Source organism: Ammodytes marinus (genome assembly GCF_949987685.1).
Source record: "Ammodytes marinus genome assembly, chromosome: 5".
Taxonomy (NCBI): Eukaryota; Metazoa; Chordata; class Actinopteri; order Uranoscopiformes; family Ammodytidae; genus Ammodytes; species Ammodytes marinus.
Window position 1 is genome coordinate 33,132,193 of NC_137234.1, and position 15,685 is coordinate 33,147,877.

The 15,685-nt window shown below is 41.0% G+C and overlaps 1 protein-coding gene across 1 annotated transcript; it reads left to right on the forward strand.

Moving 5' to 3' along the window:
* The first annotated feature begins 945 nt into the window (after positions 1-945).
* cdk10 (cyclin dependent kinase 10) lies at positions 946-15,681 on the forward strand. Its single transcript, XM_080027216.1, has 13 exons — positions 946-1,121; positions 2,374-2,446; positions 2,558-2,629; positions 3,131-3,233; positions 3,555-3,636; positions 5,177-5,244; positions 8,573-8,625; positions 9,303-9,372; positions 9,552-9,611; positions 10,001-10,124; positions 12,345-12,484; positions 14,848-14,900; positions 14,980-15,681. The coding sequence occupies exons 1-13, from the start codon at positions 1,032-1,034 to the stop codon at positions 15,075-15,077; spliced, it is 1,086 nt and encodes a 361-aa protein (XP_079883342.1). The 5' UTR covers positions 946-1,031; the 3' UTR covers positions 15,078-15,681.
* The last annotated feature ends 4 nt before the right edge of the window (positions 15,682-15,685 follow it).

Consider the following 15,685-nt stretch of genomic DNA (forward strand, 5'->3'; position numbering starts at 1 on the left):
AACCAGCAACCTCATAGTTACTGATCCCCCCCCCCCCCCCCCCCCCCCCCATTTCCTCTAGAACCATTCTACCACCCGTCACTCTGGATCATAACTGTATTTCTGACTAAAAGTTGGTGTATCTTGTACCTCCCCCTCTCAGTTGCACATAACCCTCTCCCAGCCCAGTCCAACATTGAGACAGATGCAGGAGACTCCTCTCCATGTCTCCCTGCCATCCTCGTCACAGCTCCATCACAAGAAGACATCTACGCATCCTCAACCACAGTGACTATAGCCGAAGCCATCAAGGAGCAGAAGCCATCTTCCCAACCCATTGTGGTGGGGAAGAAAGTGGCGCGCTAACAGGATGTAACTCAACATGTCCGGGCTGCCACAGAAGGTAAACTTGGATTTGAGTAAACTCTGTGAGCGTAAATGGTGGTTTGAAAAAAAATTAATTTAAGTTTGATAAACTTAAATGAAAGTGGTTTAGATGAGGCAGGCTATAGGCTACTCTTATTACACAACTAGTGTTTTGAACCAATCATGGCAATGACCATTGCCGTAGTTTGATATGGCCACGCCCACGCAGTCCGTTTTTTTAAACTATGTTTTATAATATTTATGAACATTAATTTTCATCAGATTTTTGTAAAGGCTTATTGAGACACCCAACTTGGATATCATATAGGCCTAGGCTACTATTTTAGACCAGGTTTCCAGAGGCTTTAATTTATTATAAATTACTAGGCCTATTTACCCCAAACAACAAAAAGGGACATAGGCCTACACTTGAAATTTAGTCTACACCCTCAAATTGACTGACCATAGCAAAACACAAGAATTACTCAAACCCAAAATTAGGCAGTAGGCAAAATAATCATTTTGTCCAAACTCCGGGAAAGTAGTCTACTCAGTTGGCCTATCGGTGCCCCGGAAACAAAACAACATGGCGGCGCCCACCATAGTCGGCAGCTACCTGTTAAGCTAAAACCTTATCTGACCATACTCCTGTCTTTCTGAGGTTGAAAACGAGCTCAAACGAAGGAATGGAAACCGTAGGAGAGGACGAACCGGACCCTATAAAGCTCAAGTCCGTCAAGACCAATAAAACATTCACAGTGCCCCAAAATGATAGGGTAAGAGAATTAGCTCCGTATGGGGGGAAACATGAAGCCATACTCTGTTCAGGACTCAACTAGTTCAATGACGTACTACTTGTAAGGGATGATAGAGTAGCCTACTCATAGATAACAAGTTAACACCTATCAAGTGGCCTAGAAAGAAATTCGGCATATATTTGACCAGGGCATAATACAATATAGTAGGAAATCCCTTTGTGGTCTTTCACTTAATGTAACTTTGATCATTCAAAACTGTTATGCTAACATACTAGTAAGAAAGAGTAATAGTAACCAGCTACTGTTCAAGTTAAGATGTAAAAAAATACCCATGCCAAAACGTTACCAAAAATGGGACAATCTTTTTCTTTTCAGTAAAGTGGCAGCCAGTGTTCACTAATGAGCAGGTAGGCTAGTTGTTAAAATTGCTGATTTTTTAAATGGGGTTTGGCGTAATAAGTCATCTGAGCTTATGTGAGTTCCTCTTTTAATTTGTACACCAAGGTTCCTTTGCTATGTAATCAACGTAAGTTCCTGTCTGTAGCCTACATTAAGTAGCCTAACTCTCTGTCCCCTGCAGCAGCCAATCCCATTACTGGCTTTCTCCAGCATATTTGCTTGTGTGTTAAAGCAAGCCAACTATCCATGTCATGAAGCCATGTGCCCACTGTGTCCTCCTTACCTTCAGGACACTTTTCTTTAGGACTTAAAACTTCTTTGGAGCAAAGCTTGGTGGTCAAATGTGTGGTGTTGACCCTATTTCTTTTCAAATTTCATCCAGGGTCTGCTGTGTTGCTCAATATGGCAATGTCATAATCAAAGTGCACTGACATTCCCTGCGTTGCATCCCCATACTTCCCCATTGCCATCATTTGAAACTCATCAAAAAATATTCAAAAGGGGACTTGAATCCATTGGCTCAATCTACAATTTAGTATGCCAGAAAAAGATTTAGGATGTCCCAATACATGGACGTCAATTGTAGTATGCTGAAATACATAAATGCCAAAATAACTCCTATATCATTTTGGAGTATTCGTCTTTATTCTCGACATTTCTTGACATAATGAAAAAAAAACTTCCTTATCTGATTTGTTTCTCTCTCCTGTGACCCTAAAACTCTTCTGTACTTTAGTATGTAATATAGTAACAAGAAAAAGTGTGATTTGGAACGCAAGGTATGTTTAGTGTTCTGAAGCTTGAGATGAGCATGATACGTGGAGTTCAGTGGTGTGAAGAGAACCTCTTTGTCTTTTGACTTTTTCCTCAGTTTGGGAGCTGCAGAAGTGTCAGGGAGTTTGAGAAACTCAACCGCATAGGAGAAGGAACATACGGCATTGTGTGTAAGTTAATGTCCTTTTACGATTGGTTAGTCTCTACGCGTTCAAAATAATAGCATCAGCCATATTTGAACTCCTATGCAGATAAAAACAGTTGTTCTGTCCTTAATATAGACAGAGCCCGAGACACAAAGTCAGATGGGATAGTGGCTCTGAAGAAGGTCCGGATGGACAAAGAGAAGGATGGTAAGTTTTCTGCTCTAATGCTGAGTCATGTCGTTAGCCTCATAGCATAATTGCCTTAATCATATTTACTCTACTCTACTTTTACTCTACATCTACTCTATTCTACATCTACTAGATAGCCCCTAGGATGTGTATTTACACTGGATTTGTTTTTTCAGCGCAAACATAGTACGGACAGGTTTAGGATCGTGAGGCGATATTCACTTTCGACAACAAGCATTCTCCAGAATCACTGACTCTACCTTTTAAGAGTTTGATATAGTGTACAGGTGTGTGGATATGTGGGCCCCTTGAGTTGGACGTAACAGTCAACATATCCTCCTGTCAAACCAGTGAATTTAATTAATAAATCTCAATCAACAGTTTATTTATAGGAATTGTCCCATGGTGTCCAAATCCCCTGTATATAGTAGATTGAGCGAGCCCTGGTGTTGTGAGCGTTTCTATAGTTGAGTGTTTGAAATGTCCTGTCAAAGTGATGCCCTGCTCTTGGTCTGTCAGGTATTCCTATCAGCAGCCTGAGAGAGATCACCCTGCTCATTAGGCTCAGACATCCCAACATAGTGGAGCTGAAAGAAGTGGTGGTTGGCAGCCAACTGGAGAGGTACGCACGCACGCACGCACACAGACAGACAGACAGACAGACAGACAGACAGACAGACAGACAGACAGACACACACACACACACACCACAACCTGTTTCGAGCAGTGTGCCTGTCACAGTGGATAAGTTGTATACCACTTTTAAAAACTAAAGTGCTTTACACTTTAAGATATTAAGGAATACACAATATAGAATCAATTAATATATAAACACCATAAAGGAGAAAACATGCCATCAGAAGGTCAGATGATAACATTAAAATGCTGGATGCTATTCTTAGATTATCTCACTTTATCTCACTTTATCTCACTTTTTTTTCAGTCTGTTCCTGGTGATGAGTTACTGTGAGCAGGACTTGGCCAGTCTGCTGGAAAACATGCAGACACCGTTCTCTGAGGCTCAGGTAGAAAATAATCATGTTCACTCATATTCGTGTGTGTGTGTGTGTGTGTGTGTGTGTGTGTGTGTGTGTGTGTGTGTGTGTGTGTGTGTGTGTGTGTGTGTGTGTGTGTGTGTGTGTGTGTGTGTGTGTGTGTGTGTGTGTGTGTGTGTGTGTGTGTGTGTGTGTGTGTGTGTGTGTGTGTGTGTGTGTGTGTGTGTGTGTGTGTGTGTGTGTGTGTGTCTACTTGGTTTGAAATGTACAGCTGAATCAAATGTACCTCTATTTGTTTTTCTACTGGATTTGTTTGCATTGTCTTTTGTACAATTTAGCTCCACACACTCATAAGATTTTCATAACCACGACATACAATGATTTAGCTGTTGACTGGCAATGATGTTGCTTTGTGCAGCAGTAAAAAGGCCTTCTGGAAATGTTGGTTGCTTAGGCCTCACAGAATTCTTATTCCGTTTTTTTTTTGCTTAAACCTTTCTCTAACGTGTGCCTTCTTGTTGGACACTGCACATTTTCACATTTCTCGCCTCGAAATCCATCAAATAAATCAATTTGAGGAAATTCTTAGTCAAAAGAATACATCGTCTCATTTTAAGGAATCACATGCCATACACATATTGTTTGTCACCGCAGAAACCAGTGAAATATTCAAAGTGTTTCAATTGTTGGTAGGGTGTTAATGAAGTCCGTGCTAAAATATCGATACGTCAATACATCATGATACCTTTATGGTAACTAACGTCAGCTCCAGTATCGATATTTTAGTTGCAGTACGGCTAGTTGCCTTGAATTGTAGGGTTTTGAATTTGAAATAGTTTGTGCGCGTACAAACACACACACACACACACACACACACACACACACACACACACACACACACACTATGGATTCACCAAATAAATGTCACTATATAGCCTATATTTGCTCAAAGACATAGCAAAGAGATAGGCATATATTTTAGTTTGATTTTAATTTATTTTCAGTATTAAAACCATCATTTGGATTTTCAATGAATAAAAAGACACATTTTTAATTTACATATCCACCTTCTGTCATTCATCTTTCCGTTCATACAACAATATACAGAGAAAATTTGAATTTTAATCCACAGCACCCTGTGATTAATCTGATTAAAAATTGTAATCGTTTGACAGCCCTAATTAAGACCACCCAGATCGTACACAGCAACTTGAATTTCAGCTATTTTTTACATTTTCATTGAACTGTGTGGAATATTGCAATATATAACCATATGCATTGTATATCATATAATGATGTATCATGATGAGTATGGAATGGTGAAGTCCTTGCCAATACACAGTCCTAGTGATAATAACTGTAGTGAGTGTGACAGCCGTGGTATGATAACAGTTGTCAGTGGACATACCTGAACTACATGGATCTGTAGTGAATTCACTTATAAATTAAATATAAAACCGGCTTGTTTTATGTGGCCAGCATTCATTTGGTGTGCATGGATCTAATAACTGCTGGGTCAGTGTGTGTAGTCTGCAAGCATTCTAATATCCTTTCTCCTGCCCTGTGTCAGGTGAAGTGTATTGTCCTTCAGCTGCTGAGAGGCTTGGAGTATCTCCACCACAACTTCATCATACACAGGTCAGGCAACCCACTATCTGTCCTCACTATACAGAATACAAGGTACATTGTGGTTATTATTTGTGCAAAGCCTATTCTCAGACTTCTAATCGTTTTTGAAGGAACTGCAACGTTTCAATAGCCTATTTCTATTCATAAGGCCTAATTTGAATTTTTTTTGGAAATGTATCTTGACTTTTTTTTAAAGCCCCCGTAAACCCAAATGCCAAAAAATCCTACTTACTATGTCATATTACTTACAAACGGTCTAGACAGTAAAAAAAAAAAAAACATTTTCTAATATTTATGAACAATTAATTGCAATACATTTTTTTGTTTAAGCTTATTTAGACACCAAACTTTGTTATCATATATTGATTATTAATATTTTTGACCAGGTGTCCAGAGGCTCTAATGTATATACACACCTATAGAACATATTAGGCAAGGCAAGTTTATTTATATAGCACAATTCAGACACAAGGCCATTCAAAGTGCTTTACAGAGCACTTCAGCATCCAAAAAGCCCCAAATTTTCCTTTCAGGCAGAATTCCATCCTACAATATTATGGATGTTATGTAAATATTTATATTGTGGCAACAGTTCCATCAACTATTAATGGTTCATGTAAACAGAGCCGGCCCAAGCCTTCAGGGGGCCCTAAGCAAAATATGATTGGGGGCCCCTCTCCAATGTTAGCGCTGCTGAAACTATAGACCTTTGTTAAATATCATTCACACACCCAGTGTTTTCCGCTAGTGCCTCCACTGTGCAGATTTTTTTAACCTTTTTAAAGTGAAATGCATGAATCTGGTGCACTTTGAGAGGAAAATTAAGAGGCTAAATCTGAGAAATTTTGTGTGAACAAATAATTTGGAGACACTGGGTCAGATGAATTAGAAGCTATTGAAGAAAGACACATGGATTTTCCATAAAAATATTAATATAAAATGAAATATTATGGAGGGTCCTCTGGGTTGGGCTTGGAGCTCTTTTTCTTTTACGGGACATATTTCTCTGTAATATAATGAATGCATTTAAATGCAGTGAGAGGAGCGAAGCAGAAGAACTCTGTTGTCCAGCTACTGTATCTTTTTTTCCACAGACGAGGCTGAAATAGGCTATAGACTATACACAGTGCATGGGCAACTGAGGGCAGCCCCATTTCCAATTGTTTTTAAATAAACTCAATACACACTGTGCATGGATGTGAACGTGACAGGATCAGATAATTTCGGATTTCCTCCCAGATGAACTGATAACATTTTTAGGCTATTAATTATCTAGACCAAAACATTTTATTCCTTTTTTTGTATGATAACTAACATTTGCATAATATGATGTTAATATCAAACACACAAACTAAAAAAAAAGGAGGGGGCCCCCCTGGCAGTCGGGGGCCCTAAGCGGCCGCTTAGTTCGCTTATGCCTCGGGCCGGCTCTGCATGTAAAGGTGTGGATATCAGACAACCAAAGCTTAAGGCCTTCTTTGCAGAGGTGTCTGAGAGGTGTCTTATTTATACATGTTGACTGCTGCCTGGAAGGTCATAGAGGAGGAGGTCCAGAGTGGAATGGGTCGGGGTGTTTTTCTTGGTCCTACTGTGGCTCACTGTGCCAGGCAGTGACATTAACTAAGTGGATTGATCTGGGGACACAGAGCTAAGGAGCTAAGGAGTTTTACAGCTCACACAGAGATGTAGGTCAGTTCTTAATTGGTCGAGAAAAAGGTTATTGTTTGTCTCTACAATTACCTCTTTAATCCATCAATTATGGAGACACTCTATAAAAATGTATTATATACAGTCATATGAAAACATTTTGGAACCCCTCTCAGCCGGCATTATAATTGACTCTGCTTTCACAAAAAAAAGATAAAAGTGGTATGTCTTTAATTTACCAGGAACAGCTAAGTACTGGGATGTTTTCCAAACAAAGATATTTTGAAAAGCAGTATTTGGTTGTATGAAATAAAATAAAATGTGAAAAACTGGCTGTGCAAAAATATAGGAACCCTTGTGGTTTTGTTGATTTTAATGCCTGTAACGGCATGTAAAACTGATGACTTTAAACACAAAGTTGGTTGGATTATGTTGTTAAGCCTTGAACCTCATAGAAATGTCTGTTTAATCATGAGAATTTTTTTTCTAGGTGCCTAAATGCAAGTTGCACTTCTCTTTGACTCTCTGCTGAAGTGAGACAGAATGGGATCATCAAAACAGCTCCCAAAAGATCTGAAAAACAAAGATTGTTCATTGTCATGGTTTAGGGGAAGGCTTCAAGAAGCTTTCCCAAAGGTTTCAATTGTCAATTTCGACTGTAGGGAACGTTGACAGGAAATGGAAGGACACAGGCATAGTGGCAGTTAAACCCAGGCATGGCATGTGTTACTGTGTTGTTGTCAAGATGAACATTTACCAAAGTGATGGAAAGGCTAAAGTTTGGAGAAAGAAAGGATCTACTCATGACCCCAAACATACAAGCTCATCTGTGAAACACGGTGGAGGCAATGTCATGGCTTGGGCTTGCATGGCTTCTTCTCGGATGGGCTCATTATTCTTCATTGATGATGTAACACATGATGGCAACAGCAAAATGAACTCTAAGTCTACACAAACATTTTGTCTGACAATATAAAGAAAGATGCAACCAAACTGATAGGAAGATCCTTCATAATGCAGCAAGATAATGATCCAAAACACAACAAAGGAGTTCATCAGGGGCAAGAAATGGAAGGTTTTAGACTGGCCAAGTCAATCTCCAGACTTAAACCCTATAGAGCATGCATTTTACCTGATAAAGAGGAGACCGAAGAGAGTAAACAAACAGCAACTGAATAAGGCTGCAGTGAAAGCCTGGACAGGCATCACCAAAGAAGAATGCAAAAGTTTTGTGATGTCAATGGGTCACAGGCTTGATGCAGTTGTTGCAAGCAAAGGATTTGCAACAAAATATTAAGTCTTATTCACTTTAATTAATTTTAAGTCTATCTGTTCCAAAACTTTTGCTAACCTAAAAATGTGGTGTTCCTTTACAAATAATGATATCTTCTCAGTTGTGTATCAGATCCAGATGTAAATACCTGGAAATGAAAGCTGAAATGTTGTTCTATTGTCTCATATTCATATTTTGGTGTCAAACCCAAATGTTTCCAGTCTACAGCAAAAATAAAGGAATTGGCCTCACTGTTCCAATACTTTTGGAGGGGACTGTATGTGCTAAGCCAAGAGATGCTGATGTGCATGTGTGTGTTCAGAGAGACTTAAAGCTGTCAGTGGGAGCAGCTTGACCCGTACAGTAACATGCTGTACCTGCCAGCTGGCTCAATCTGCTCTCCTGTCTTATCTCCAGGGACCTGAAGGTGTCCAACCTGCTGATGACTGACAAAGGCTGTGTTAAGATAGGTGAGTCATCATAACCAACCCCTGGAGCTCTCTCTTGTGTTGATTCATATATCCGCTCATTTAAAACATACTACACCCTCTTTTCTAAGAGTGCACTTACATTAGGCCATACTGTATGTACCATGTCCAATTACGCTTGGGCCCTAAAGTCTATTGTGTTTGACCAGTGTGCCGTTGTGTACTGCACGGTCAAAGACTATCATCCTGAATGTTCAACCACACAACTCTGACTTTTTCAACTGAGCAAAATCTATTTGTTCATTTGCTGAAGAACAGGAAAATGTGTTTGAAAGTTTTGGATAAAGCCAGAAAGAGGTCCCTGCTTAATTTGTGAAATGACTTTTTTTAATGCCTAGTCGCTCACACTCTTTGGCAGAAAAATTATCAAAAACACTTTACACAATTTATAATTTGTCATTTACGTAGCAAAATATGCCAAATATTTGTTGGTTCCAGCTCCTCAAATCAGATGGTTTACTGCCTTTACTTTTCCTTTTTCTTTTTTTGAGTGAAGAACAAGTTTTTAAAATAGTTTTTTCACTATTTTCTGACATTTTTATCAACTAGGATTAATTGATTATTTTAAAAATTCCCAAAAAGTAATAACAATAATTGTTAGTTGAAGCATTCATACAATCAGTATATTTCCAATGGTTTTTGTTATTTGCTGTCTACAGCTGATTTTGGCTTGGCCAGGATGTATGGCATCCCCCAGCAGCCCATGACTCCCAGAGTGGTCACACTGTGGTGAGTGTCTCCATATGTACTGTAGAAACACCTCTCTAGACAGACTCTATCCACGTACATGTGCCCTACACTCCAGATAAAGCCTTGTTCTGCTTACGTTGTTCAGTGGAACTTACTTTCTCTTAGTAATCCTTCTTTATTAGCTTTATTAAATCAGCATGTTCTTCATGTGTCTGCAGGTACAGAGCTCCAGAGCTCCTCTTAGGGACCAAGACCCAGACGACAGCTCTGGATATGTGGTGAGAGGCTCCAACACACACAAAAAACACACATGCCAGTCCACTTCACGCACCTGTCACATCTTAGAACACCTTCAAAGGAAAATGTGCTTATGACAGGGCTGTGCTTAAAAAATACATACGGCAATATAAAGTGATATTTATTTTCTTGACCTCTGTATTGATTTCCAGCTCCAAAAATTGGTATTTTGAAACAAATGAAAAGAGTTTTCTTTTTCTGCTCCTGTAGATGTCGCAGTAGAGCTAGCCCTACTTTAAGCATAGCATGATAACATTAGCGTCTGCATTTAACCGCTGTTAGTCCACCATTTTTCTTATCCTCAATGACAATGGGGGGTTTTCCATACTTTGTGTTGCACCATATAAGGAGGCATGTTGTGTGTTGGCAGGGCGGTGGGCTGCATCGTGGCTGAGCTGCTGGCTCACAAACCTCTGCTGCCTGGAAGCTCTGAGATCCAGCAGGTAGACCTGATCGTCCAGCTGCTGGGAACGCCCAATGAGAACATCTGGCCGGTGAGACCCTCAGCCCTTCACTGTGTCTGTGATGACTGATGATTTTAAAGCTCACCTACTATGCAAACCTACTCTGTCATGGGTTTTCAACATTCATATGTGTCCCCGCTGTGACTAGAGACTTCCTAAGTATGAGAGAAAACATCCCTCTCTTCTCCACCTCAACTTTTCTGAAAACTTGTGTTCAAAAATCCCCGTCCGATTCCTTTCCCTTTATGACGCCATAAGGGGAGAAACCAACAGCTTTTTTACCTATTACAAACCTAACTTAGCACTACCTCCACCTGTGATAAACCTCACCCCAATATACCCCGCAATCTAACTGGCAGTTAGATTAAAGCCGGCAGATATGCCCGTTTCCACTGAGTCGGTTCGGTCCGGTTATTTTGGCTTTCCATTCGCCAAAAGTTGGATAGGGTATGGATATAATGCCTCGTTTCCACCGAGTAGAGCGGGTCGGGTCGGAGCGGTTCAGAGCGGGACAGCTCACTTTTAAGAATCTCTGTGGTGTTTCCACCGCCGACCCTATCCTTATTGTTAGGGCGGGGTTTATGACCCTACCCTTACTGGTAGGGCGGGGTTTAGGCTGGACTGCGATAGCCGCCGCCAGAATGTGGGTCAAACTATCGGGCTGTGGAACAACTGTGGTCAAGCCAGCGGTCTCTCGTTTTTGTTTGGTCAAACCAGCCGCTTCTTTATTTATTCCCCCCGTGTTGTTGTGTGCACAGAGATAGCTCGGTGCAACTGATAGAGACAGTGAGCGAACAGCGCTGGCTGCAGCAGCTACGTGACATCGTAGCAGACACAGTGTAGCCAACTGGTTCATTTAATGATGAGGAAAAACACCACACAATAAACACAAGACTCTATTCACTCTAGCCGAGGTGACTACACAAGGCGGAAATGATTCTTTCGACCAACTGTGGTCAAGCCAGCGGTCTCTCGTTTTTGCTTGGTCAAACCAGCCGCTTCTTTATTTATTCCCCACGTGTTGTTGTGAGCGTGTATTTACTACTATCTATGGCGTAAACACACAGAGACGGCTCGGTGCAACTCATAGAGACAGTGTAACCAACTGATTAATTTATTGGCGAGGAAAAACACCACACAATAAACAGTGCTGTGCTCACATTTTCGCCAAAACACAAGACTATCTTCACTCTTGCCGAGATGACTAGGCTACACATGGCGGAAATGATTCTTTTGACCAATCAAATGACGGCAGTGTGTAGCTCCGCTTTTTCGGCACCCTTTCAGGCGGCTAGTACCCCTACGGAGGAGTACTGAGATTGGGAGCGGCTCAGAGCGGTTAGGTGCGCTTAAACCGTACCCTACCCAACTTTTGGCAAATGAAAAGCCAAACTACCCGGACCGAACCGCTCCGATCCGACCCGCTCTACTGGAAACGAGGCATAAGCGAGCCTAACCGATCTAAGCCGCTCCCATTACCGGAGGTGGAGCTGCACACTGCCGTTCGTTGATTGGTCGAAAGAATAATTTCCGCTCGGCAAGAGTGAAGAGAGTCTTGTGTTTTGGCAAAAAATCTGAGCACAGCACTGTTTATTGTGTGGTGTTTTTCCTCTTCATTAAATGAATCAGTTGGCTACACAGTGTCCCACTGCTACGATGTCACGTAGTTGCCGCAGCCAGCGCTGTTCGCTCACTGTCTGTTGGCTTGCACCAAGCCGTCTCTGTGCGATTACCGGCGTAATACGCTCACAACACAGGGGGAATAAATAAAGAAGCGGCTGGTTTGGCCAAGCAAAAACGAGAGACCGCTGGCTTGACCACAGTTGTTCCACAGCCCGATAGTTTGACCGATATTCTTGCGGCGGCTATCGCAGTCCAGCCTAAACCCCGCCCCACCAGTAAGGATAGGGTCGGCGGTGGAAACACCACCGAGATTCTTAAAAGTGAGCTGTCCCGCTCTGAGCCGCTCCGACCCGACCCACTCTACTCGGTGGAAATGAGGCATTAGGCTCAGGGCCAATCAGAGCAGACTGGGCTTTTTTGGAAGGCGGGGCTTAAAGAGTCAGAGGCTGGAAAGAGGAGATTCAGCAATGGCACTGAGAAATATAAAGGCTTTTTTATTTTTTTACATGAAAAAGTTTTTCTTGTAGAAACCAAATAGCAATTTTCGAAATGGAAAATGAGCATAATAATATGTTACCCTTTTAAAATGAAAATGCCAAATTGAAAGTGTTTGTGTGTATGTGTCAGGGTTTCTCTCAACTGCCCCTCATTGGTCAGTACAGTCTTCGGAAGCAGCCGTACAACAACCTGAAGAATAAGTTCACCTGGCTGTCAGAGGCCGGACACAGGCTGCTCAACCTGCTCTTCATGTACAACCCACAGCGCAGGTACAGCCATGATGCACATACACTGTGTGTGTGTGTGTGTGTGTGTGTGTGTGTGTGTGTGTGTGTGTGTGTGTGTGTGTGTGTGTGTGTGTGTGTGTGTGTGTGTGTGTGTGTGTGTGTGTGTGTGTGTGTGTGTGTGTCTGTGTGTGTCTGTGTGTGTGTCTGTGTTTGGCTCCCTTTCAATTTATAATATTGGTTAACCCATTGATGACTATGGCAATCTAGGATGCATGTCCTTAATGCCTGAGGGTTTTCTGAATTTTTTTTACGAATTGTCAAGTCTACCAAAACCTTAATATCTAAGCCTGTGTAGCACATAGAAACATGAAATAAAATACATTTAAAAGTTAAGGTTCACAGGTTTTATTTAAACATGCTCCCTTAGCGCTTACAAACCAACAAATTTTTCTAAAAATCGTCAAAATTAGATGGGGGAGAAAATAAATAAATAAATAATATAAAATATTTAAAAATAATGTGCTAAATGAGGTTATAATCCTGCTTCCTTTTAGCATGTATAGTTGTGACTGAGTGTGCAGTGGAGGGATAAAGATAGACAGATATAGGAAAGAGAAGATAGCTTTATTTTATTATTTAGTTCAGTTATCACTGGCACCATAAATCCGACTTCCCAGTACAACTGGAACGCAGACTGACTCAGGCTGTCGGGAGCCGATCAGCTGGTCCAAACGGCTGTATACCACGGAGATGAAAACGAAACTGAAACTTAACTATCGCCTGGCTGGGCTGAATTTGAGTTGGAGCAGCAAAATATAGCCTAAATTCATAAATATTGTTAATAAATAGATGCAATGTGTTGTGTGATTTTCGTCAGTAGTCTATAGTAGGCCTAGATTCTGCGCTCCGAACGCCATTAACTGTTCTGTAATACACTATCGCGGACACAGCTGGCATATTTTTTTTCATTATTTTTTTTTTGATTGACGTGATTTTCGGCAAACCACACATTTGGATGGTCACGTGGTCTTAAAAAATCAACAAAACCCACCTCTTGTGTATTTGAACCAATGACGGTGCATTCTATGCTGCGTGCGCCATGAAAATTAGATAAAGTAACAATGCTGCGCTATGCAGCATCAGGCAGGAGATACATTGTGGCATCGCGCAGCAGCCGTCATCAATGGGTTAAAAGTGAAACATTTTGGATGAAACTTGATGAATAGATGTAGCCTATGAATATGTTTAGAAGATAATTATCAAACGGCATCCAAAACGTCGGAGTGTTTTGTCAGATAGTCTGTGATGAATATGGGTATGTTGTCTCTTCTCACACTTCTTTAACAATGAGACTGACATCTTCTGTATTTACAAAGTTTTCAAAAATTAATATTGTATCATAATCCTAGCCATAAACATCATTTTCAGGAAGTTTTTACATATATTCATGAATTATTATTATTATTATTATTATTATTATTATTATTATTATTATTATTATTATTATTATTATTATTTTAATTTAATATTATAAAAGCATTATATTTATTACAAAGGCATTTTTCAAACTTGTCATTCATAAGTAAAAGTATGTTACCATGGCAATCAGGATATTAAAAGAACAAAACAAAAACAGAATCACGTGTCCATGGTGATCACAAGAACAGAATAGAATAGTTCATGTAGTCCTGTCAGTTCCAACATCAGAAAAGTGCAGAACAGGTCAATAAAATAGGCTGCATACATTTTATTTTTTATTTTATTTTTTATTAATACAAATTTTATTTAATTTAAAATATAAAAAGCAGCTGTTTGTTGGAAGTTCCAGGAATACACACACCCTGCTATGGATATTGCTCCACTGCATTGTGGGTCAGCCTCTTTAGGCAAATGCTAAGGGAGCAAACCCTGACAGAAAAGCAGTGTGCTGGCGGTGCACAATAGTCAGGCCTAAACATATGAAGGACCCGGCAGCCTCCTGCAGTCAGGATGGGGACTGGTTGTCTTGGGACCACTAGGTTTACCTCTTCCTGGCGAAGATAGTGCTACTGGGGAAGGCTACCTTTTACACTTTAAAGTTCCATGCGCAGGTATCCACTTTTGACCTAGGTGTATCTACCTTATTTTGGTTGAAGTCTGGCGGCGATGGGGCGTCTGATAACGGGGGCAGGTATGAATGGACTGGGAGCTTCTAGTCAGAACCCTACACGTCAGCGGTACAGGCTAAAGGTCGCTAGCAGCTGGGATGAGTGATAGCTGTTTTCGGCAGACCCCTGTGCGTCTGAACAGCCCTATTCAGGGACCACACTGCTAATGGGGAAGGGCCTAAAAAATGCCAGAAACATATACATTTTTTTGATACATGTAAAACTCTGACTGATTGTTGTGTGTTCTCCTGACCCCAGGGCTTCTTCCAAAGACTGTCTGGAGAGCTCCTACTTCAAAGAGAAGCCTCTCCGTGAGTGAAAAGCTGTGTTGGCTGTGCACCCTTCTTTCTGATCTACAGTAAGTCATTAATCTTGTCTGTCTTGTTCCAGCCTGTGAGCCGGAGCTGATGCCAACCTTCCCCCACCACCGCAACAAGCGCGCCGCTCCCGTGGCAGAGCAGAGACCAACCAAACGGAGCAAAGTGTGAGGGAGATGCCAACCATACTGACATTAGAACCAAATATCAGCCTGGGATATTCCCATATTACACACTGCATCTTTAATAACAGTTCCAGAGGAAGCCAACAAACTGTGTCTTATGGGAAATGCAGTGCAGACTCCACTTAATTGCCCACAATTGTAGATGTTTAAATTCCATAAAGTGTCATTATTAATTGTGAGTGGCGTTAACTGCTGGACTCCTCAGTGTTCACTCTAATGTTACAGAGATGATGTGGGAGTTAAAAAAAGGCTGTAACTCTCATGTTTCTGTAATATCATATTTGTATCGCTGCTATTGTCTGGAAAATGAGAAAGGTGAAGGTGGTGAGGAGAAAGTTAGGACTAACCTCACATCAACAATGCAATAAAAGTAGTAAAGGCACGACAAGTAGGAAGTGAACCAACGTGCTTGAGCTGTGCCCACAGTGTGTGAAGGACATCTTAGGAGTATGTTGATAGCAATGGATCCAAGTAGAAGAATCTGCCTGATTCAAAGAGTGTGATCCTCACATTAGTGTCTAGGACCAGCCACAGGTCCAATTAAGTGTCCTTGAGGTAAAATACTGAACTTGAATTTAATAAAAAAAGGAAAAG